The sequence below is a fragment of the Phyllostomus hastatus genome, unplaced genomic scaffold (genome assembly GCF_019186645.2).
Source record: "Phyllostomus hastatus isolate PE091 unplaced genomic scaffold, TTU_PhHast_1.1 phas_scaffold_501, whole genome shotgun sequence".
NCBI lineage: Eukaryota > Metazoa > Chordata > Mammalia > Chiroptera > Phyllostomidae > Phyllostomus > Phyllostomus hastatus.
The window spans coordinates 68,736,088-68,760,150 of NW_025334033.1; the positions used below are offsets into that span (position 1 = coordinate 68,736,088).

The following is a 24,063-nucleotide window of genomic DNA, read 5'->3' on the forward strand; positions in this document are numbered from 1 at the left end:
TCTACAGCGGGGAGGGTCACAGCTCGGACCTGCAGGGCTGGGGCAACGAGATACAGGGCTTCCTGTGTCTGACTTCCAGTGCAGCAAACGGGAGCTCTGATGTTAGTCCAGCTTCTCTTAGTAAGTTGGTTTGCTTCCCTCTGTCTGGAATTGTGAGAGCTTCGAGAAAGTTTCCCCCAGCATTTAGGCATTTTGCCCAGCGAGGCCTGCCCGAAACTTGGTGTGCCCTTTGCATCCAAAAATGTTCCAGAGCCGACCGGGGTCGAACAAAAGGTCATGACCTCAGACTCCTGGGCTTGGCTGTGATGTCATTCATACATGAGCGCCAATTTTTTTTTTAATTTAAAAATTCTAGGCAATGAGGCCACCAATTATTGCTGACAACGCAGAACAGTGAGAACGTCATCCTGGCAGGAGTCAAAATCACCTACGTTTCTCTTTATAGTATGGAGTTAAGCGGAAGAAGTGAACACCTCGTGACCCAGAGAGTGCGCCCCAGGGTGCGTGCCTAGACAGCAGGCCGGCAAAGACACAAACGCTGGGAACCACCCAAACCGCACCAGCTGAAGGAAGAACCCGTAAACCGTGGTCCTTCCCCCAGCGGAGGGCTGCACGGCAGTGGGAGGGAAGTGTGGTCTTGGGAACACCAAGTGGGGAAGGAAAGAGGCAGAGGACGGAGGCTGCACAAACTCAGTCCCACGAGGTTCGGAAACGCGCGGCACCAAACAGTGTCACGTCCAGGCCGCAGGCACACAGCAAAACAGTGACGGACAGCAAGAGAAGGACACACAGACAGAGACCCAGGGGTGCGACTGCCGGGGACGGGACCCGGGAGGTCCCCAGAGGGCCTCACAGGCGACGGTGGTCCTGTTGCTCCGGCGAGCGGTGGGACCCCAGGGTCCCTGTTGTTACCGTGTGCCTTACGTGTCTCACAAGCACTCGTGTTAGCCTCACCGTTAAAGGACACGAACAGCAGATGAGGAACACAGCTCACCGGCGGCACCCCAGGGTGGGCGGGGTCAGAGAGGCCCACCCAGGGGCACTGCATGTGGGGAACTTAAAACACAATGAAACGGACCAAAGTGCATCTTCTCTGTGTGACCGCCGTGTGCTCACGATCCCACACGGTGTCGGCGATCAGTAGCCCTCGCTGGGGTAAAGCCTGCCTCCACGACGAGGGTGCCCTTCCTGTGGCCTTTCAGTGACACGTCTGTGAGCTCCCAGTCAGCACATTTCTGTGTTTGCCCTTTAATAGCTGTTGAGGACCACAACAGGGACTTCATTCACTGGCCCCTGAAACACAAGGCGCAGCCACCCCTGGGCTGGCCCACTGGTCTCCCCCCTCCCCCCGTGCCCACCCCCAGGGGCACACTACGAGTCCTTCCACCGCACATCCCACCTGGCGCCCCTGCAGGACACACGGGCCCCAGCCCACACAGGCCTCGATATGACCCCGGGGGCTTCATCTCCAGCTGCCCCTGCCCCGCTCTGGCCGCCCGGCCACACCGCAGTGTCCTGCACCCCACGTCCTCTCCCGTGGTGGCCCCCTCCCCAGGGCTGCCCGGAAACAGACCCACCCCGCAGAGTCGCCCCGAGGCGCTGTTCCCTCCAGGTGCCGTCCACGGTCCCCATCAGCATTCCCCCAGCACGAGGGGGCTGCTCCGCCCCCTGGGGTCACCTCCGGCCCTGGCACCTGGGGCGTCCCCGCCTGCGCACGCTCAGTGAGGACGGTGCGTGGGGTTCGGGTCACTCTTTCTAGGCCAGGATTTTGGGTCTAAGGGAGGCCCCCCAGCCCCTCCGGAGGAAGGAAGCCAGCCCCGCTGGTCCTGCATGGCTCAGGCTGGGGACACCGAGAGCCACCCGAAGGCCACACCCCCTAGCACCCGCACACCAGGGAGAAGCCCGGCTCAGCGGCGCAGAGAGCACGGCGCTCCGCCTCCGCCGAGGGACCTCGCCAGGCCCCACCGCGCGCTTGCGCGGGCCGCATCACACCACCGCGAATTCACATTTTTGCTCCAACTGAATCCCGTCAATAAATCTATGAACTCAACACAACCCCAATCAAAACCTGATCAAGATGTGAATGGGGTTTGACAAGCTGATTCGAGTCATCGGAAGGAAGAGGAGCGGTTGCAGAGTAGCCAAGACAGCTTGGAAAAGGAGAAAACAAAGAGAGGAATTTCGCCCGACAAGATGTCAAAGCATATTATAAAGGAATTTTAATAAACATAATGTGATATTAGCACATGAATAGATGAATGGATCCTCGGAACGGAAACAGAGGATCGCACGCCGGCATTCAGCGCGTGAGCAGAGCTGGCATTTCAAAGCTCTGGGCGAAGGTGGATCCTTCCACAAACAGGAGCACAGCTTACCACCTGGAACACCGTGAAATTAAATTCCCTCTGCACACCGTGAACAAAAATTAATGGGGAAAAAGCAATATATCTTTTATTTAAAAAAAAAACTGCCAGAGTAATAGGAGAAAACATTAGAAAATATATTTATGACCTTGAGTCTTCAACGAGATGCAAAGGAAAAGCAGAATGGAAAGACTGCGCTACAACATTTAAAAGTGTGTGTGAAGAAAGGTTGTTATGTAAGTTAAGAGATGTGGCAGGTGAAATAATGTTTACAAACCCCGGTGACAAGTAGAGGTACCCAACATACAGAAAGAATTCCTCTGACATGACAACAGGAAAAGGTACGAGGAGACAAGACGCGGGACAGAAATTACGTATTAAAAGATGCCCAACTCGTCTGCAAAGACAGGAAACGCATGCGCACTTGGCACGTCTGGTCGGGTCAAACTGGCCGACCTCAGCGTGCCGGGCGGGGGGCGGGAGCAGGTCTGCCGTGCACCGCCGGGGAGGTCACACTCGGGGACACTTCGGAGACCGCCGTGGCAGCCTCTGCTAGCGTTTGCAGTGCAGCCTGCCTGCCTCCTTTTCCGCTCCGGTGTTCGGTCCAGAAGCCATAACGTGAAACTGCGCAGGGGAGGTGTGCGCACCAGGGGGCGCAGTGGTGGGGGGGGGGGCGGCCCCGCACGGGTACGGGAGGCCGGGGGAGGCCTTCCCGACTGAAGGCCTGTGACATGGGTATCAAAGAGCCGAGGGGGGGAGGCGGCGGCGTCCGGGCCCCCAGCGTGGGGCTTGGGACTGGCAGGGAGAGGAGGAGAGGGGTGTGGTCCCCACACACAAGGTACCAAGCAGAGTGAGGGGCCACCCGAGCAGTGGGAGGTGGGTCGCTGACCACGGGACTGAGCCCTTAAGGAAAAGTTTGGAGGATAAGGGGAGCCGGGGCTCTCCCTGGGGGAGAGCGCCTTAGAGCTGTGGAAAGGGGAAACTGGGGTGGACACGGTGGTGTTGGAATGGAATTGGAGGGGGTGGGGAGAGAGAGAGAGAGAGAGAGAGACATTCCGTGTAAATCGATGTGTGTGTTTAGAGCTCTGTTCACTGAGAGAGCCTAGGAGAGCGACACCCACGGCGCCTGGGCACGCCTGCTGCTGCTGGGACCCTGGCTGCCGCTCCCTCTGGGCTCCACTGCCCGGAAACAGGGCTCGGGGAGAATGAGCGGGTCCCCCCACCAGGGTTTGGGCAGAGGGAGGTTGGTAAGAGCACAGAAAATGAGCAGGACACCAGCGCCAGCTTGAAAGGCTAATCCGCTGGCCAGGTCAGGGGCAAGCTGCGTGTCAAAATACAGAATGGTAAAAAAATAGTGACGAGGAGTGGGACACTCCCGATCGCACGCACAGCAGGACACCTCCCGCCACCCCCACACGTTACTGATCACAAAGGGGAAAGAGCCACTCCACAGTTGGCAACTCTGGCAGAGCCTGCTGTAACCAAATGAACCAAGTCAACCTGGTCGGCTGGGGGACACACCGAAAGCTGTGCCACCCAATGGCAGGCAGGGGGCAGAGCAGGTGCTGCGTCTGCAGTTTCTCCCAGAGAGGCTCGGGACAGGGACCCGATCCCAAGGAAACAAGAGCCAAACCCCGGCGGAGGGGCATTCTGCAGGACGACAGGCCTGTCACCCTCAGATGAGCCCAAGTCACAGAAGTCCGGGCGTGACGACGGAGATGGTCTAGAACGAAGATGAGGCGTGGCAATGAGACTCAGGGCGCATGATCCAGGATCCCATCAGGGTCAAGGACCTCAGTGGGACGCGTGGAGAGACCTTGATGGGGCCTGAGGATCAGGTGGCAGGAACGCACCAGCGATAGTTTCCTGATGTTGATGGTTGCGATGTGATTAAGCAAGAGAATGTCCTTGTCCTAGAAAAGGCACGGTGACATTGGGGGGTGGGGACATGGGTAGAACTTTGCGTCGGCACCTTCAAATTAAGAGTTCAGGGAAAGGGGGCTCTCTGTCCCAGCTGAGCACTTCGGGGTGTCGCTGAGGGGAGGGGCAGCCACCAGGTTGTGAGCTCCAGAGGGGACGCTGGTCTCTTGATCAGCAATGAGGCGCTGACGCACAGTAGGTGGTCTTTGAAAGGGGAGTTTTGGGATCACAGGGCCGACTGCTTACCAGAGAAGGGGTGCTCCTAGGCCTGCGTTCAGCTCTCGATTCCTAGAGGAACAGGTGAGCTTTGAGATGGGGGGAAGGGTGCGGGCAAGGACCCCTGCAACTGGGCTTCCTCTTTCTCACCGGAAAAATGGAGACAGTGCCAAAGGAACCGGACTGGACCACCCGCTGCCACTTCCCAGAGAGAAGCTGAAGTCCCAGTCTCTGTCTCGGCATCTGCCACCCCCACCGGGAGCCCCAGGACACACCTGCCGGCTCCTGTCTTGCAGGTCTTGCCTTGAGCAGGGCGCCTGTGCACACCGCTACACCAGACATGGTCCCACCTTCGGTCTGGCGGGGGCAGCAGACACGTCAGCAATAGGACACAGTGGGGATGGGTGTCAGTGATGATGAGTCACTGTAACAGCAGCCGGCTGAGTCTCAGAGCAGCCCGTGTAAACTGATGTAATCCACAAAGCAACCTTGTGAAATTGGGCCCTGATGGGCCCATTTTACAGACGAAGCAGTTGAGGCAGGGAGAGGCAAGCTCACTGGCCCCGGCAGCTAGGATGCGAATGCAAGCCACCGGGTTCTCCCACGTCGCCTTCCCAGCGAGCGGATGCACGAGCCAGCACGCCCGGCCCTGTCCTCCAGGTGAGGCCGTCTGCGCTGGGCCGAGGGCAGGGCCGGCATCTGTCTGCCCCGGAGGCGCCATGCAGCCGACAAGGCGCGGACCGACACCTCTGTTAGCCCGCGAGGATTCACATTTTTTTTATTAAAAATGTCACAGGAAGTCCCCTCGAACACCTGAAGCCGCTGCCAAGTGTGTACACGGGTGATGTTAATTAAAGCAAAAGATGACAGCCCCCAGGAAGAGGAATCTTCCTCCTCTCTCGGGAGAGTGACCTTTCAGGGGAGCTGCTCTACGGTTCTGGGCGGTCATTACCAGAGACTTCTGAGCGTCTGCAACAAAGCAGGGGTTGCCTGCTCGCTCGGTGGTGGCCATCGACTTCAGCAGGCCAGGCCACCGAGGGTGTCCCTGCTGAGCAGAGTCAGCTCGGCTTGAATGCAGCTCTCTACCCCCAGTGGCCCCTGCAGCCACCTCCGGGCCCAGTTCTCACCCTCAGCTTTCCATTGCCGTGACCTCCTCACTTCCTGTGGTTTCGCCGTCCACCTCCTCTCAGGCCCACGCCTAGGCCACCCCTGACTTTTGTCACCCTCCGACCAGCAGCTCCGGCCTGGCCCTGTCTGACCACCCAGCGCCCCCTCCTGCACCCTCACCTCGCAGTTCCGGGGCTCAGACCACCCCAGCCCCAAGGCCCCGCCTGGTTACCCAGCCCTCTCAACCAACACTGAGCGCATGGGCAGGCACCCAGAGGCCTGTGTTTACACAACTGAGCGGGGGCAGCCACAACCCGCAAACGTGCCAACAAACACCCCCCTCTCGCACCAGGTTCGCGGCTGGGTCTGGAAGGGTACCTGCTCTCAGGGCGAGTGGGTGCAAGAGCTCCTCTGCTCAGCTTCCCGGGGCAGCGTCCCAGCCCGCACTGCCACCAGGGGGCGCAAGCGGAGGCGGGCGCTGAGGATCCCACGAAGGCTGCTGGGGAGTCGGGACTCGGGCTGGAAGCCGGGGCTCGCGGGTTTGGTTGGGGTGGGGGCGGAGTCAGAGGTCCGGCCGGCCTGTTTGCGCAGCGGAGGGCTCTGGGGAGTTTCACCGCCGGTTCCCGGGCCCTGAGCAGAGGGAAACCCCTCCTCACCCACACCTGCCCTGGTCCAGCCGGGGGCGGGTGGGGGGGGGGGCTGTCCCGGGGTGGTGTGCGCCCCCTCCCCCATGGAGATTGGTCCGGGGGTCCCAGAGACTCGGTTGCCCTGTCTGCGGGTCTCTGCATGACGTCATGTCAGGGAGGCGGCCTGGCGGCGGGGTACACTTGGTTCTTCACTCACGTTGTGCTTCCTCGCGAGTTTGCAGAAATGACCTCTTTAGAGATATTCAGATCCCACAGTGGCAGCCCGAAGTCTGCTGTCACTGGACGAAGACTCCTGAGACGACTTTTACCAAGCGTGTATGCTCCTACATTGCTGCTAGCCACGCGCCTTGCTCGGGCTTAGTTTTCCCGTTTCCTCAGCTCGTCATCCGCGCCCCTCCCCTCCCCTCCAGGCACACAGCGATGCTGTTCTTCGGGGTCGCCGGTTCCAATCACCGCCCTGACGGCGGACCTGCCTCCCGCATCCGCCTAATAACTATGTATCTCCCTCTATCTCCCAACTTTCACAAAGGAGGAAGTTAAGTGCTCCAATTTCCAGAAATTGGAAAAAAATTGAAACTTGACCTTTATTAACTGGGTTAATTGTCAAAATCTCTGCATGTGAAAAAAAAATTAATGACCAAAAAGTGTAACTTTCAGAGTTTTCGAAGATTAGGTTAATGTTCGAGGCAGCATAAACTTTGACCTTTTTGACACATGTCATCAGGAACATCCGTCCTAATAAATTGCTACCTGGGAGCAATTATAAAATCTTCCCTGTATCCAATCACGCAGTTTAATTGCCGCTGGAAATCCTGGCTTCCTTAGAGAGCCCGGAGGGGCACCTGCTGCCTCTGGGGGACGCTGTGTGTCTCCTGCGGGAGGTGCATTTGCGCCCTCGGATTTCCAGGCACCGAGACGTCCACCAACAGATCCCGGCGGCTCCAGCCAGAGACGACTCGGGCCAGAAACAACAACTCGCCACGGGAATGAGGTGCAGACAGAAGATACTTCCGTGCCAGACACGGCGGCACGGAGCCTGGGCCCTCTCGTTTCCTTCTTTTTTTTTTTTAATATTTTATTTATTTTTAGAGAGGGAAGGGAGGGCGAGAGAGAGAAATGCGTTACAGGAGGCGCTGCTGACAGAGGCAGCAGGGCCACCCGGAATGAGGCCATCGGACCCACTCTCTGCCCACCCGAAGTTGCCTGTGCCCACAAGCGCGCCCGACCCTGGGGCCGGGCTGGCGGCTACCCCGCACGGAACACGCCCGCTCTGCAGACCGACGGCCGTGCGAGCGGAGCACGCCGTGTCACGCGAGCAGCGTCCCGCCGCAGCCACGGTTGCAGCCAGCACCTCCGATGCTGGGCGCTCCGACACTCACCCCTGAACCAGCCCCCGCGTGGTCCCCCACTTCCCTGGGTCTGCGCTGCCCCAGTCCTGGCCTCAGGTCACGAGGACTTGCCGAGTGTCGTTTTTGCGTTCATCCTTTGCTCTCACACCCACATATCGACCACCAGGAAATGCAGTGATCGTGTACAGGAAACGCACTTCCCTTTTTAAATCCTCGCCTGAGGAGGCATTGATTGATTTTAGAGAGACAGGGCACTTGCCCCAGCCGGGGGTCCAGCCTGCAGCCTGTGCGGCCCTGGACGACGCTCCACGCGACTGAGCCGCCCAGCCCGGCCCACCTTGCCCGTTTGTGAGTGCGGGTTTCATTCCGCGTGACCGCGGGTACTGGGAACCTGAGCGCATTTTTAACGTCTCCCCCCCGTCTCTCAACTAAATGCCTCTCCTGGAGAGCTCGTCCTACAGCTACTGGGGAAACCCGCCCGCCGTTCTCGCCGTCTGCGAGGGACCGCCGAGTGTTTTCCTGGGCCGGCGGCACCTCGCTGCTGGCTGTTCACACAAACGGCGCGCGGAGCTCACGGAACCGGAGCAGAAGCTGGCGTCTTCCCGGCGGCCGGTCCGAACAGCCCCGCGTCCGACAGCGTTAGGAAGAGAAAGTGAACTCTGAGATGACTGGGGAGGAAGGTCCGCTTCCGTGACAGACGGCAGTGAGGGCTCCCGGGGCCCACGTCACCCCTTCTCCTCCGTTTCCAAACGCTCGGCGGGGGCGCCACGCGGCTGGGCGCCAGCCTCGCCCCGGCCGAGCCGTGCAGGGCCAACCAAGGGCGACTACCGGGGGCTGCGCTCACGGTCCTAGGCCGCGGTTCGAGGGCCGCCCTCCCCAGCTCAGGAAGCACTGCCACTCAACAGTCCTCGGTCTTCCCACACGACAACGTCCTATGTCCCGTCCTCACAGGCGCCGTTCTTACGTCACACACACACACACACACACACACACACACACACACACACACACAGACTGTCCTCGACGGGGGCCGGACACACCACCGCCCGTCGGTCCAGCCGCCTGCGTAAGCAGGTCCCACCGTGGGCGGGGAGTCCGTGGGCAGCACAGTCTCCACGTTCTCAAGCAGGACCTCCGATAACGCGGTGTAGTCCTCTACCTGGCCAGGGCACGCAGCGATGGGGCCCGCCCGGGGGGAGACGCGGGGCGATGGCGGAGCTGCGAGGACCTGAGCTGCACCCCGGCCCGCCCGGGGCTCTTCCAGCCCCGCCCCAAGGCGCATCTTTTCCAGGGAATCTCTTCACAGCTCTCCCTTCTTGAGGTGCCACTTTATGTCTGAACTGTGGCTGTCTTTTCAAAGGACACAGTTACATTAGACTGGAAACTTTCACCCCGGTGACCTCCGTACCTACAGCCAAGGCAGTCACGACCGCTCTGGCCCCTGGGGCTCCTCCCCCAGGGCGGGAGACTCCCTGGGGACCGCAGCGCCCCGGCCTTCGGGAAGTTCGTACGTGAGACCGGCTCCTCCTCCTCCTCCTTGGCAAAGGACCTCAGGGACGAGGCTGAGGGAGGGCGGGCAGTCACAGGTGGCTCCTCACGAGGAAGCCTGGACCACGCACGTGCCAACAACGTGCACGCGTCACAGGCACCCCACGGACGGAGTTGCCGACCTCACCCAAGGACGAAGCCTGACACTGGCTTCAGTGCGGTGGCAGCCTCAGTGAGCAGGAAACGACGTGTCTGCAGGGGGTGTCCTCTCCAAGGAGGTCACCGAGACGACCTGTGAGCAGTGATGTCCAACCAATGGCCGTGCAAACAATGACACTGTTTTCAGAGCCGGTGACGGCGGGCTGACCAGGACATCAGAGCCGACGTGGAAACGTGCCGTGAGGACCGGCAGTCCACAGTCTGAACAGCGGTGGTTTTCCTGGGGACGGAGGCGCCCTCACCCCTCCTGCACCAGGACACCGTCCCAAGTTTTTGTTTCCCCTGGAACTCAAGCGCTCTTCTTTCTGTGGGCCGGCTGCCAGCGCGCCCCCTAGCGGCTGGTGAGGGCTGCGCCAGCCTCCCCTCACCTCTGAACCCCCAGGGCCGGCAGAGTGAGGGCAGCGCTCGGGTTCGGGCCCTGCCCGGTGGGCGAGGAGGGTGGTCTGCATAAAAGCTCGAATCAAAGGGTCTGTCCCACTCCAAATAAAAGGAAGAGACCAATATATTAATCATGGTTTCCTTTTAATAAGGCTTTTTCTCAAAAGTGTAGCTTTGAAAATCTCTAGCTTGAGAAAACCGGAAGGGCCCGGGAGCCCCCGCTCCGAGCCCAGCGGCGGAGAGCAGCGGCCGCCGAGTCCGCACGCTCTCCGCCACCCGCGTGGAGACCACGCGCGCCACTTTAAAGTCAGAGCCGACTCTGGACCCTAGAAAGATGATGCCTGTCCTACTTTGATTCAAGGAGAAGAGACCAGTTCTTAATACAGTAAAACAACACAAAAAGTAAACAAGTCTTCAGAAGTCACTAGGGGTGTGTGTGTATTTATATCATTAGGATTATCATCAACATTTAAAACTATTAAAAATAAGGTTGCCACCTTACCTTTTATTTGGGCTCTATTTTTTAGGGGGGGGAAAAAGATCCTGCCCAGACAAGCTCCCACACCCCCTGCTCGCTCTCGACGGTGGGACTGCGCCCCGCCCCCCGCGGGCAGGAGGCGGAGGGGCGTCCGCTCGGGCTGTCACAGTGACAGGCCCACAAAAGCACAGCTGGGAGAGGAGCCCCACTCTTCCCCGGGAAGAAAGCGCTCTGCCCACAGCGGGGCTGCAAAGCCTTCCGAGGCACCTCTCCCCGCTTCTGCTGTCACGGTTCGATGACGTGCTCGCTTTGCCTCAAAGCAAGATGGCAATCTTAATCAAAAAAGGGAAGCTAGAATTTTTAAATAACTTAAAAAATTATTTTTATATAAAGCAGCAAAAACACTTTCCTCTCTGCAGAAAAAAAAAAACCCCGAACGTGAAATAAGGAACCACAGCGACGGAAGGGGACGCTCTCGCGGGCGTGCTGCCTGGGCCCGCGGCCGCCGGCCCCCTCAGAGCCGCGCCGGGGCCGCCCCCGCGCTCTCCGAGGGAGGTTCTTTGGCATCTTCAGTTGCTCTTTTCCTTTCCTCTTCATCTACACTTTCCTCTTCTAACCTGGTCCCATTGGGGATCGAGTTCTGGCCATTGACTAGCCCGTTCTCTGCAGCCTTTGCGCAGCCGCCGGCCTCCGAGAGGGGGAGGGCCCCCTGCCCGCCGGCCCCCTCCCCCAGGCTCCGCAGGACCAGGGGCAGCCTCGAGTCCGCCCCGTCGCCCTCCAGCAGCCCCGGGCTACTCTCCTCGTACTTGGGCAGTGGAGCCCGCGCCTCCATTTGCTTGCGGTAGTACTCCCGGTTCGCGGCCGCACTCTCCACCGCTTTTTCCAAAATCTCTTTTTCACCCAAGCGCAACTTGATGGCCATTCTTGCACGAACAGAAAGGTCCTGGTTTTTCAAGATGGACCTGTCTTCCTAGAAAATAAAAACGAGCAAAATTAATCATAAGAAGTTTAAATCAGCAAAACTACAGAGACAGAAGGCAGGTCAGCGGTTGTTGGGGGTGGGGCATGAGACATTTGGGGTGTGACACAAGGCTCTAGAACTTGACTGTGGAGGTGGCTGCATGAGCACACTCGTACATCAGAACGTGCACTTCAACACCGAGATTCTACTGTGCGTGAACTGCGCCTCAGTGAAGCGGTCAGGACACAACAGAGGGAGCCTACATCCAAGGTGCGTTCCCACCTCTGCCAGAGAACCTCCCCCGTGTCTGAACTGGTTCTGTCTCGTCCTGGGAGCTAACGGGGTCCCAGGGCCCAGCCCTTGGCTGAATGAATGAATGATGAATGAATGAATGAATGAGAAGTTCTTCAAGTGAGTGACCCGATGGTGAACTTTGAAAGCACAAATGAAAGCTTCTGTCTGTTGTATCGTGGGTTAGAAATCACAGACACATATGGAATAATGTAAAGAATTGACCTTCTAATCAACAATGCCTCAACAGGATTTCTTGTTGAGCGTAAAGGTGTTAAGTAAAAAAAAAGAATCACAGTAGTTTACGTGTAGGAAGGGATCTCTCACTAAGCACCCCTAAAGCAGGACAGAGCTCGACCCCTCGTGCAGCCGCGTTACCTCGCTAGTCGTCTTGTACGTCTTCAGAAGCAGCGAGGCGCGATCCTCCAGAAACGCCCACAGCCGGACCTCGTTGTCCCAGCTCACGGGGTACGCGGCGTTGCCCAGGGTGAAGACCCTGTCGATGGCGCTGTCTCCCAGCAAGTGCTCCTTCAGTTCGTCTACAGGAAGCACAAACAGCCAGCTGTCAGGGGACCGGCACTCCCTCTCATCTTCACAAGCAACCCACCTCACGCCACGGCCCCTCTGACAGCGCCGCTTGCCCTGGCCCTGGCCCGGCCACCAGGCAGGCCGCTCCCCGGCTCTGCAGGGGAGCCAGAGCTAAGCTTCGGGCAGGGAAACGAGGCGAGAGCTTGCAGAGCTGGCGCCAGTCGAAGCCCCTGTCCTCACGGTTTCCGTGGGGGCCCCACGAGCCTCCAGGCCGACTCACCAGCTACCTTCTGAAAGACAATCTCCGGTGGCGGCGTTCTGACAGCACTCGTCCTCCGAGCCACGGGCGCTGTCACACCAGCCCCGTGGGAACGACACTCGGACGCACAGCACACTCGGACGCGCACAACGCAGCGAGCAGACCCGACCGCCAGCAGCAGAGCACTGCAGCGCGCCCTCTGATCTAGGCCCGACGGCCTATTCACACAGGGGCCCCGCCCAGCCACTGACCCAGCGTGCAGCAGAGCCACGACCAGAGAAACAAGAAAACGGACTAGGAAAACCAAAACCGCAGTTAATGAAAAACGTGTGGATGCCCCTCACTTGTCAGGAATTTAAATAGCAATTGCAAATAAACGCAAGCGAACATCTCAATTACCTTCAACTACATTTAAGAGGAAAGAATTCAGCAACTGCTCTGAGCGGTTTATCTCCTGGCACGTTCTCTTCAAAAGACCAAAACATGCTGGTTCTATTCATGCTCAAGACATCCACCCGCTTCTTATGTAATTAGGAGACAGTGTCTTTTTCAGAGCAAAATGCCCCGCAGCTGTCACTCTTTACAATGCAAATGCGAGGACTTCTGTTGCCAGCAAACCAAACTTTTATCAGTTTAGAGTGATTCGAAGGACACGTCAAGACAATTGACGAGACAAACTCTCTATGGCTAAAGAGAAACAGAAAAAATCAACAGCAGATCTAAGATGATTCAAGGACTTCGTCTTTTTCTAAATTTCAAACAAAACAGAAGTTAATCTAATGTTCAAAAGAGAAATTCATTAAGTTGCCTTTGTCAGGGAAAGACGGTGGTAATTCAGGGTTTTTAGAGGTTTGATCCTTCAGTTTGTATTCTTTGTATAAAGTCATTAAAAGTTTAAGAATACCCCGAGTGGTGGAAATTTGTTTTCAGAAGCCCCCCAAACTGAGGTTTCCGATTTCGTTTCCTTCCTCGGCCTGCCCACCCCAACCTCCGGGCCGGCCGGGTCAGCGCCGCGGCACCCATGGCCTGCTCCCCTTGCCCCCTCCGACCGCAAACCCACAGGTGGCGGGGGCGGCAAGGTCACCACCCCCCGCAGGTGAACCCAGGGCCCCTGCGGTGGGCCGCCTCCCTCTGCTGACCGGCCCTGGACAGACGCCCTGCGCCTGGAACCCGCCCTGTCCTCACGGAACAACCCTCGGCCTCCCCGGCCACCGTAGGAGTGAGCTCTGGTCACGGCGCGCAGCAGGCACCCTTCTCCCCAGCCCGGGTCCTCCAGACCCCGGGGCACCAGGGTTTCTGCTGTGGCTTGTGTCACTGCCAACCAGCAGCAGCCACGTGGGATGCCCGGGGCACGGGCTCTGGAGCCAGACAGGGCCACCGCCTGCCGGCATGGCGGCCCAGTTCCTCACCCTCTGTGAACTGCCGTCCCGACGCTGGGCACGCGGGACCCTGTCGCTCGCCAGGCTGACGAAACGCCACCCGGCCTGCATGGCACTCGGCACTGCACTCGGCACACGGGGGTGCTCATGATCACAGGGCTGCCCTCGCCACTGCTGCTTCATACAGACCCTCGGCCTGTGAGCTGTGACAACATCCGATGTGTACCCCTGCACTACACACAAGAGCAACCACGGTCAACCCGTAACTCGTGCCCATTAAAGGAGCTGGTGAGCCCCTGCTGAAGCACCAGGTCACCAAAAGCCCTCACCTCAACGACGGTGAGGCTGCTGCGGTGTGGCTGCGCAAGAGGGACAGGTGCCACCTGGTGCCTCGGCATTTCTGGCCCCTCGCTTTGGGACTGAGTGTCCTCTACCTCCCTGCTAACGAGGCCACTTTTCCTGGGTCTGGGCATGGACTCGGGGAGCTGGGGACAGCGGAGCCCAGCAGAGTCCCCTCCACGGGCCACGGCTCAGAGCCACGGCCCAGGCGCCCTTCCCCAGCGCCCAGGCAGCTGTCTCTGGGACAACACGCACGTGTCCCTTCCACTAGGCAGCCACTTGCCCCTCCTACCCGACCTGCCCCGCACAGGACGCGAGCCAGCCCACGCCACCAGCAAACACACGCACGGTTGACGCAAGGCCTCCGCGCCAGGCCGTGTGAAGCCCAGTGTCAGGTGAGAAGGGAAAACCACCACCACGACAGGTGGGGTCTCAGTGAGAAACCCCCACGACTTGTCTTAGGCAAACACGACATAGATGCTCAACGCATGTTTTCAGCTCTGTGTGTGCCTGGAGAGAGGCTGGAGACAAGTCCACTCCGTGACTTGGGCAGACTCTGCTGGCAGCGCTGCTGACTCCAGCAGGACGCCCGGCATTCAAAGGCCTTCTAGCCATTTCAGACTCAGGACACCGGCCCGGGCAGCTAACGAAGCCCGGTCGCCCGCCCCCCCAACCCCTCCCCCGGAGGGGCGGGGCCTTCGCCGGAGCACGTGACGTCACTGCCAACTCCGCCACTGCCAGCGAAGTGGGGAGGAGCGCGTCAAAACCTCCCACCTCCGGAGGTGAGATTTCCACGGCTGGACAACCCCGGGTGTGCTCGGTTTCCTCCCAAGGCAGCAGAGAATTGTTTATGACAAATGAATGCCGATAGCACATTGAGGACGACAGAAAACATTTTCAAGGTAAAAAAGAACAACTTCTTTCTCCAGTACTGCTAACTTAACTCCTGCTAAAAGGTACTTCAGTTTTCAGCAATTTTATCTTTAATCTGAAACCCAGTGCTTTATATGCCCATGAGCTGAAAAGAGGGACCATTTCTCCCCGGAGTGCTTTACCTTCGGTCATGCAGAACACGCGGAGGAAAGCCAGCAGCTGCGCAGAGACGGGCGGCTCCGTGAAGTGCAGGGCGAACACGCTGGAACTGCGGGGACAGGGAGGAGACCGGTCACCGCCCCTGCAGCGACCCGCCCGCTCCCGGTGAAACCCCCTACACTGCAGTCCGTGCGGCTGGCTGAGCGGCCGTCCTCCCCTGAACTGCGAGAGCAGCGCCGCCCCGCCCCGGCCGGCGCACGGCCAGCTGACTGATGAGGACAGCAGCGACCACCCCACCAGCGACTCTCACAGTCCGACAGCCACAGCCTCCGCTCGCGTGCAACACACTAAGAGAACTGAGCACACTGTGGTTCTTAAAAATACGTTAACAATAATTTATGTTGAGTTCACGTTTTAATCATTAATCAAATATTGACAAGTTCAATAAAAAAAGGGCCGGGTAATCCATTTTCATTAAGAATAGTTCCTCTGTTCCCTGGAGAACTAATAAATCATAATTCTTGCCTTCTTTATCATTTTGCACCTCAAATGCACTAAAATCCTAAAGAATTTAACCAGAATTTTTTGAAGTGACTGAGGATCACAACTTCATTACAGAAACTAATGGTGGCAAAAAATTAAATGAAACAAATTGATCCAGGTCATTAACCTTTTCGAGGGGAAAGACGTTAATGACGGCAAAGCACTTAGTTCGCGTCGTGAGGAGCTCAGGCCACAGCCCCGGAGCTGACTGCGAACAGTCCCGCGACACAAGCGTGTGGGTCCGAAGACGCGGTGCCGTCGCCGTGGTGCGGCTGTGCGCGCCACCGGGGTACAGGGGTCAAGACACACTACTGCCGGGAAGGTCTATTACCACACCGACTCAACACCATGCAACTGGAAATAGTTCGAGCAGCACAGGCCAGAGCCGGCCGCGGGTTTCTACGTACGTGGGGATGCCAGCGCGAGCCAAGACCTCGGCCTTCATCGCGTAGAGCCTGTCGCTTTTACTCACTCCAAGCTTTATTTTCACTCTGTCGTGTGAATTATTGTCAAAGAAAAAACCACTGTGGATCACAAACTCTGCATTTGACCGAGTGCCATAAAAAATGTAAATCTGAGATGCAGTAAAGAAAAAATAAAGGGACATAAGAGAGACTTAACATCCATTCTCAGCACAGAGCAGGGCAAAGGGTCAGTTCTCACAGTCGCGACGCGGCTTTACACTAACTAAGGCAGCGGTTCCGCGGGCGCACAACTTCCCCACCTTCCCAAACTGCCAGGGACGGGGAGGAGCCGCACCCCCTCACCCGGGGCCCCAGTGCACAGGAAGGGGCCAGGCCTTCCCACGAGTCCTGCCCCTGGCGGTACGGGGGCGCGCACGTAAGACGACCACTGCGCTGGTTCCGCAGTGCGCCGCGTTCCTCCGCGCCCCACGCAAGAGGCTCTCCTCTGGGCCAAGAGTTTGGGGGGCTGCCTGCCAGAAGTTCATTTCCAGATCTGTGGGGATTCTGAGCTTTCTGCCGACTGCGGGCCAGTACTTCTGTTAGACTAACAGATTTCATTTTTGTCTCAATCGCAGCATCAATGATTCCCATCAGTTCTGGTTTTTTGTATTACCTGCTTGGTCCTAAGACCGACAGGCAGAATGCAGGTGTGCAGAGGGGCATATTTTCACACGCACTGGAAGGCTTAATCCTGCCCCTGCCCACATACTTACATACAATAATTGGATATATAACCCTCACAGATTAAAGTCTAAGTACAAGAAGGCAGAGCTGTACTTCCTGATTCCTTTGTGTTTTTGCCACTTAAACAGCCTCCTTTCAAAGGGTCTACTCAACAAGAAAAAAAATGCAGTTTATAAAATTGAAAAATTTGTCTCACTTTCATAACAGTTTATTTTCAGCTGACAACTTTACTAATATTTGGTCAGCTGTGCAAATAACTGCATTTAAGTCGTTTTTTCTTTGTGGACTTAGAGCACAATGTGTTCACAACGGCTTTCCGTCTCCAGACTCGTTCCCCAAGCAACCCTAAATGGAAGTCCCCAGTTTTTCTGCCCACGTTCAATACCTTTTGCAATTACCAACACCGCAGGACCCCAGGCCCAGGGCCCGCCCCCTCCGCCGGCCCCGCCCCTCCGCCGGCCCCGCCCCCTCCACCAGGACCCCCGGCCTACCTGCTCTCCCGCCCGGAAGTCCTGCAGAGCCACGCACTCGCAGCGGTCGTCCTCCAGGTTGTACCCTGTGGTGATCTGGAGGCAAGGACAGGGGTCTCTCACTCGGGAGGGTCTTTTGTGGGCAACTGGAGGATAACAGCTATCCACGGGGACTCAAAAGCACTGCGCGTGCCTCATGAAACTGAGCACAGAACTGCTTGGTTATTTTAATCAACACTATTTACACCAGAAATTCTCACGGAAGATTCTGTACTTAAAAGACATCCTTTTAGGAAAATGTATTGTATAGATTATCACCTGCTTGTCTCAACGAAACAGAAACCATTTATTACAAAGATACTGCCTTCCACCTCTGCCCCCGCCCCCGCCAGGGGCAGCGGGTTCCGGACAGAGACCTCTGTTGTTGACTTGCAAACGCCGTCCTGCCTGCCCAAAGCCTGCTTTAAGGCACTGAAGTGGGCTTTCCCACAGAGAGAGAATGGGGGGGGAATGAAAAGTTCTGTTTCTGAGTTTATATGCACATTTTACTCCGAGATTGGAGATAAATTTCAGATTAGAAAGGAGAAATAACTTAGTTGTATCCTAGTCACTTTTCTTTTTTGCTGAGAGCTACATCACGAGTTTCTAAGCCCGTTACACATAAGCACAGGAAACCCACCAACTACACCGAAACCCGCATCTCGCCCTAACGCAGCTGTCCTACGGGGGCCAGGCACTGTCACGGTCTTGGCACCTCAGCTGGTCAGCATTTTGTCTTCTCAAATTTTTCCCGGAGTGGTTCCTCCCAGGCCAGTCCCCCGCTTGACCGAGGGCCTGGGGCTTTCCCGCCTAGCGTATCCTTTGCAAAACCTTCCAGCTGGCCTCCAGCCCCAGGCCGCCGCCAGAGTGCCAGCACAGTGCCAACCTCCAGGCCTGCAGGACGACACCCTCACATGCACGCAAGGCCAGTTCACAAGGAGGCCCAGGCCTCCCCCTTCAGCCTCCGGACATGGCCACTGGCCTGCGACGCCGGCCACCACTCTGTCTCTCTCGTGCTGGGAACCACCCTCTGTTTCTGCTCCCCCAGCACCCCCACCCTGGCCTCTGCTGCGAGACCAGAGCCTTGTGGTGACACCCCAGCCGCCCGCGTGAGGTGACTTACTTAAGCACCTGCCCCCACCAGGCACCTGTGCTGCACCTGATGCCTGACACTGCCTTTGGGAACCCTCACTTGATGCACAGCCCCCCGGGGAGGCACAAAGCCCCCGGTTTACCGTATTTTGCCGAGTATAACGTGCATATTTTTGCCCACATTTTTGAGAGAAAAACAAGGATGTGCATTATACATGTGTAGCACTAATTCTGTTTCTATATAAATGTTTTTAATTCTTTTTATTTATTCTTATGCATTAAAAGTGTAACTCTAGAAAGCAATAATGATATCCACATGCAAAATACCCTGGAATAGGATCATCGGTTTTCTAAATATAAATAAATAATTGAACTAAAAAATTAAAACAAAAGATTTTCCCCCAAGTTTGGGCCAAAAACATGGGTGCACAGTCACACAGGAGCACATTATGTGTATCGCACATTATGTGTATGTGGTCGAGTCACACACGACCACATACAGTGTATTCAAAGCTCCCTCTTCCAAGTGTGCCCCTCCCTGCCCCACCCCATCTCTTAGATGGTCTGTACAGGCTCATCCATTACTTCTCACCTCCTCGTTCTGCCCTAGGGAATCAAAATTCAAGACCAAAAGTGCTTCTTGCTGACAGAGGTTTGGGTCCAAAATGAAAATGCTTTGAGTCTAGGGAACAGCATTCTGGGAGAGGAGGCCACGTGACACCAGCGTGTAAACCCAACACCCCCAGAGGCAGTGCTCAGTGAAGCGCACATCTAGGAACCCTTGATCCTCCTGCACGACCAACGAGCCAGTGAGACAAAAGGAAACGACGAGAAATACTCGAAGCCCGTGTTCTGGCAGAGCAGCCCCATGAGGCCCCGCCCAACACCGAAATCACTTTTCTGACCCCGGACCTGACCTTGACAGTAAGGTACGGAAGAGGAACTGCCCATCAACTCCAGACCCGAAAGTCTGGAACAGCACTGTGTGGTCACACAGGGACGCGACAGGACACGGACAGGACAGGAAGTCCAGGTAAGCAGGGGGCCCCGGGGAAGGGGAAGACAACAGTGGGGGGGGGGGGGCACCAATACACGACACAAACAGGCAGAAAGACAGGAGACAGACGCCAGGACAGGAAGGGAGGCTAGGGAGGGGCATGGCCACTGTGCAGGGTGCTCAGGACAGGGCGGCCTCGCCCGAGGAGCTCGGTGAGCAGTCGGTCCTGCAGGCGACTCAGGGACAGGAGTGCAGGCCGCGGGAACAGCACGGGCAAAGGCCCCGAGGTGGGTGTGGGCCGGCGTCTGGGAGCCACAGGGGAACGGGTGGGGTGCTCGGGGTGTAACGGGGGCAGGCTGCGCGGTGCGCCTGTCTGCCGCTGGGAGAACCTGGGCTGCTTACTTGCAGACTGGAAGACCCCTGTCCATCTGAAGGGTTAGATTTCTCGGTTCTCAAACAGAAAGGCCTTGAAGAAGAGCCTGCCTCCCCCAGCGCTCCTTCACCCTGACTGCACAGTCGCAAGTTCAACTGCCGGGCCCAGTGCTCCGACACTGTCCCTACCGGAGCAACTCAGGGCCTACCGCCACTCAGAAGTGTGCTGCTCTGTGTAAACCGCCGCCTCGAGGGAGGAAGCCTGCTGCTGACGTTAATTTTGAACAGCTCAAGCAGAACTTAAAGACGTACTGTTTCTTACAGCTGAACACCAAGTCCCATGCACCTGTCTGAGTCTGTGCCTGCGAGTGGCCAGGACCAGCTCCCGGCGGCCTGAACCCCTGGCTGAGGTGTGCCCGCCTTCCTCTGCCCCGCTCCCCGTGCTCCTGACCGTCAGACTCGACCCTGCCTCCGCCCGCAGCCAGGGCTGGGACGTGGCTGGAAGCACGCAGCGTGGCTGGGTCACTCCCTAGTGACAGTGAGGACAGACAGAGAACTGTCAGGACCCGCGCGCACAGAGACAGCCCACTGTCGGGAACGCCCAGCCTTACCTTCAAGCACCTGACTTTTGAAAAGGGAGAGGAACTGCTAGTGCGTGTCCTACACCAATTCTCGGCTTTAAGACAGACTCTTAAACCCTGCCAGACGGAACTTCCACGGAGTCCCACAAGCACAGCGGGACAGCGCAGCGGCACCAAGGGGCCGAGTGAGCCAAGCCGGGAAGTGGCCGCCGCGGGAAAGCACTGACGCCCTGCGCAGACCTGCTGACGGCCGCAGCGTCTCTGCCGGCCCGTGGGAGTGAGAGACCCTGTGGGTCGTGGCAGAGAGCAGAGAGCAGTGACAGGCAGTGTTGGTACCGTCATCAATCCACTGCTTTTGTTCTGAGACACACTAACTTTTCTCTGTACTTTTTAGGGGGGAAAAGTGAATAGTCTAATCCCATTTACAAGAAAGCAGAACACACACCAGCGTGTGTGTGTGTGTGTGTGTGTGCGCGCGTGCTCCCTTGCGCGTGCGAGGCCACAGCAAAGGTCGGGAGGGACCTGGAGGAAGCCGGGCCGGACCCTGACACCGGGCGGAGGCCGCTGGGGGCGGGGCCGCCGCACTTCACTGCAGGGGTTCCTGGGCTGTTTCGTTCGCTTCGCGTGTTTACAATGAAGTGTGTACGTCTACATTTTAGATATAAAAAAATAAACCGTAACGACCGATCCAGTTTGAAAACCAACGATCTAATCAAAAAAACAAAAGAAAGCAAAATTTTATTCATTAATAAGAAAATAAGATACGCTACTATTCCTTAAACGGCTAACTGAATTAAGCGTACCTAAAATAAGACAGAAGTGGAAGTATACAGGTGGAACTCCTCCTCCTCCACAACCCGGGCGCGACCCTCCCCGGCCAGCAGCAGGGTGGGCCCTGCGCGTGCGCGGCCGTTTCGTGGGACTGGACACTAGGGATCCGTTCACAGCGTTTTCCCAGCCTGCTTATAACAGTGCTGATAATGACAAAGAAAGCCCACGCTGAACCAAAGATGAATTGAACCAGGACACCAATACAACGCTTAAAAACTCAGAACGCTCTCAGGCTGACCCTGTTCCGAGGTGCCGAGGTCGGGACACCTTTCTCAGACAGCTGCCTCCGGCGGGGCCTGGGCCTGGCTGTTCCCCGGGGTCCGAGGAGCGCGGAGAGGCAGAGCGCGGCCTCCTCCTGCTCTGCACCACCGCTGACAGCCGTCACACAGCTCCCGTTTCTCACGTCTCCTGCCCAGCACCCGCCAGCCTGGGGATGCGACCGAGTCCTGCGGCCAAGGCCGACGCCCAAGTGCACCCCTGCTGCCCCAGCACCGGGGTCCAGTGCCGGCCTGGGGCCAAAGCGGGCGGACAGATGGGACGTATCAGCGTGTCAGCGTGTCGGGGAGGGGAGGGGAGGGGCCGGGAAGGAATCGCAGGGCTTCACACGAGGGGGTGCAGTCAGCAGAGGAACACAGAAGAAAAGCAAGAGAGAAGAGAAGTCCCCGCCCCAGTAAGTCAGTATAAATCAGTATTTTAAGAGGAATAAGAAAAAAGAAACTTGGTTTAGTCTGTGGTTCAATAAGATAAGAAAATGAATGTTTAGGCTGGGATGATGGCCTAGCAAATAAATGCAGTTCACTGTGGTATTCAAAAGTGAGGTAAGACCCCCGGTTTGGGGGATTAAGGACACACGGCAGAGGGAAATACCAGCCTCCGCCTGCGGGCAGCGGGAGGGTGCCTGCCCCCCCGCAGGAGGCAGTCAGGGAGAGGAGGGTTTGCAGGGGAATGTCCACATTCAAGTTCAACCACAGCGGTGCCCCCCCCCCCCATCACACCCCACGCGGAGGAGGGCATTACCAGGCCGTTGGTGTGGTTGCACATGTCCCACAAGGGAATCAGCGCCAGGGTCACCCGGGAGCCGTCCTCCGTGGGAATCTGGTTCTGCCGTGTCATCACAGAAGAGACTGCCCACCTGCAACAGCCAGAAAGCGGTGACTGGCTCGCCCAGACACAGGGCCCTGCCGGCTCCCGCACCTTCAAGCCCTTCCCTCACCGTGATGGCTCGTTGCCTTTAGCACTAAATCTGGGCAGGGTGGGAGGGTGGGCAGAAGGAAAAGGAGCCCCGGGGAGTCCAGGAGTGAGCAGCTAAAGGAGAATGCTCCTGAGAGGCCAGAGGCCTGGGCGGAGGGGCCCGGAAGGAGGCCCTCGAGCAGAGCTCCCCCGCTTGCCCGGGTCTGTGCTGCCACCACGGCCCCTCCCCCAAGCCGGCCCACCCTCCTTGCCCGGTGCCGACTCTGCACCTATTTTAAGCCTCCATGAAAACAATGTAACTCTTTTCTGATCAGAAATTCTTTGCAGAACACTACAAAATGTGGAGGGCAATTTTTTATTATATTGCACAGTGAATTAAATCTTTTGTTTAAAACGAAGTCCCCCTTTAAAAAGATTAGAGCATTGCTTTTAAAAAGCAGGAAAATCCTCAGGACTGCCCCACACTGACGCCAGCCTCCAGCACCACCTGGCGGCCCCACCAGTCCCCGCCACTGCAGGTGTGTGGCTGCTACAGCGCTCACCCCCGCCCCCAGCTGTCTTCCTGCTCCTGACAGGCGACCTCCGTCTCAGGTTGTGAAAATGGTCACACGGGTCGTTTCTCACCCCTGCATTTCTCACTTCCAAGACCCCAAATTCACTGAGAAACCACCCCCCAACACACGCATACACACGACGCCCCCCCAACACACCAACCTGTAGTCCTCGTACGTGAAAGAATCCTTCAAGGGCAGTTTGTTGGCATGAGGGTGGGTCTGGGAATGAGAAGTTTGGGGGAGCAGGGGCGAGGGGAGAGAAAGGGAAAACAGAAATCAGTCAGCAGAATTTCATTACCGAGCTGCCTAACAGATCCTAACAAGAGCCAAACGAAGCAGGAGGCGTCCAGCCGCGCTACGGAGGGATCATCGTGCTATTGCGCTCTCATACATCACTGTCAACTTAATTTGTTGTGCCCAGCAGCCGCCATAAATCTGCTTCCTCCTCTTCCCTCCTCCGCCGGTACCAGAACCCACGGGCGCGGCGCAGGCAGGAGGTTTAAGGTGGACTGACTTCACGGGAGGCAGGCACACCCACCCGACAGAGGCCCCGAGCCCCCGAGGCGGGTGCCCTTCCTTTGTGTCTTCGGCCACAGCGTGCTGCCCAGGTCCCCTCGGCCCAGGTCTCAGATCTCTCCCCGCAGCAATAAAGGGGACAATTAAAGGCACTCTAATAAATGGAAAGTTCCTCCATTTATCTCGGGCTTAAATCATCTGGACGGGAACCAGCGAGTCCGCGCACATGAATCATCCCCTGGGCAGGTGGGGCTGCGGGGCAGGGGACCAGGAGAGGGGCGGCTCTGTGAGATCACGGAGCACACTTCACAAACAGATTTTTTTTTTAAACAAAATAAAGACTGGCATACTTAGATGCAATTACTTATTTTTCTGGACAAAAGAACATTTGGTAAAAATATTCAAAACTTCACACTTACGAGAAAATTTTATATATTTCATGTTCTCTCTTCACAACTCTCCCCCCGCGCCCCCCTGGCACCTTAGACCTTTCAAGCACTTAAAAAACTTTGTCTCAATTAAGGAATTAAAAGCTGTAACAGTATCATTTTAATCTCCAGTTTCAATTATAGTCTGATAGACAGATTGCAGCGAGCGATCAGATGAACAAATGGCAATTTCTGCGATGCCAGGGCGACGCCGTGCTCTGTGGCCGCACCGCTGCCGGCGCACCGAGCCGCGCAGGGCGGGCTCTGCCCCTGACGCATTAGCATCACAAGTGCACGGCAATTTATCATCGCTCACTGTAATGTACTCGCTGGCACCGCAGGCAGGA

General features: G+C 57.3%; 1 protein-coding gene across 4 annotated transcripts in view; it reads right to left on the reverse strand.

Annotated features, from left to right (window-relative positions):
* Positions 1 to 9,812: 9,812 nt before the first annotated feature.
* Positions 9,813 to 24,063, reverse strand: part of SETD3 (SET domain containing 3, actin histidine methyltransferase) — a 52,297-nt gene continuing 38,046 nt past the window's right edge. For 2 of the 4 annotated variants that reach the window (XM_045823491.1, XM_045823492.1), the window contains exons 7-13: positions 22,933 to 22,991; positions 22,045 to 22,159; positions 17,137 to 17,211; positions 15,905 to 16,071; positions 14,978 to 15,063; positions 11,796 to 11,956; positions 9,813 to 11,135 (exon numbers count right to left, since the gene is read on the reverse strand). In XM_045823491.1, the coding sequence (XP_045679447.1) occupies positions 10,680 to 11,135; positions 11,796 to 11,956; positions 14,978 to 15,063; positions 15,905 to 16,071; positions 17,137 to 17,211; positions 22,045 to 22,159; positions 22,933 to 22,991 (1,119 nt within the window). In that variant the 3' untranslated portion in view covers positions 9,813 to 10,679. The remainder of the gene's footprint in view (positions 11,136 to 11,795; positions 11,957 to 14,977; positions 15,064 to 15,904; positions 16,072 to 17,136; positions 17,212 to 22,044; positions 22,160 to 22,932; positions 22,992 to 24,063) is intronic. The other 2 variants (XM_045823496.1, XM_045823493.1) reach the window with 2 other exon arrangements.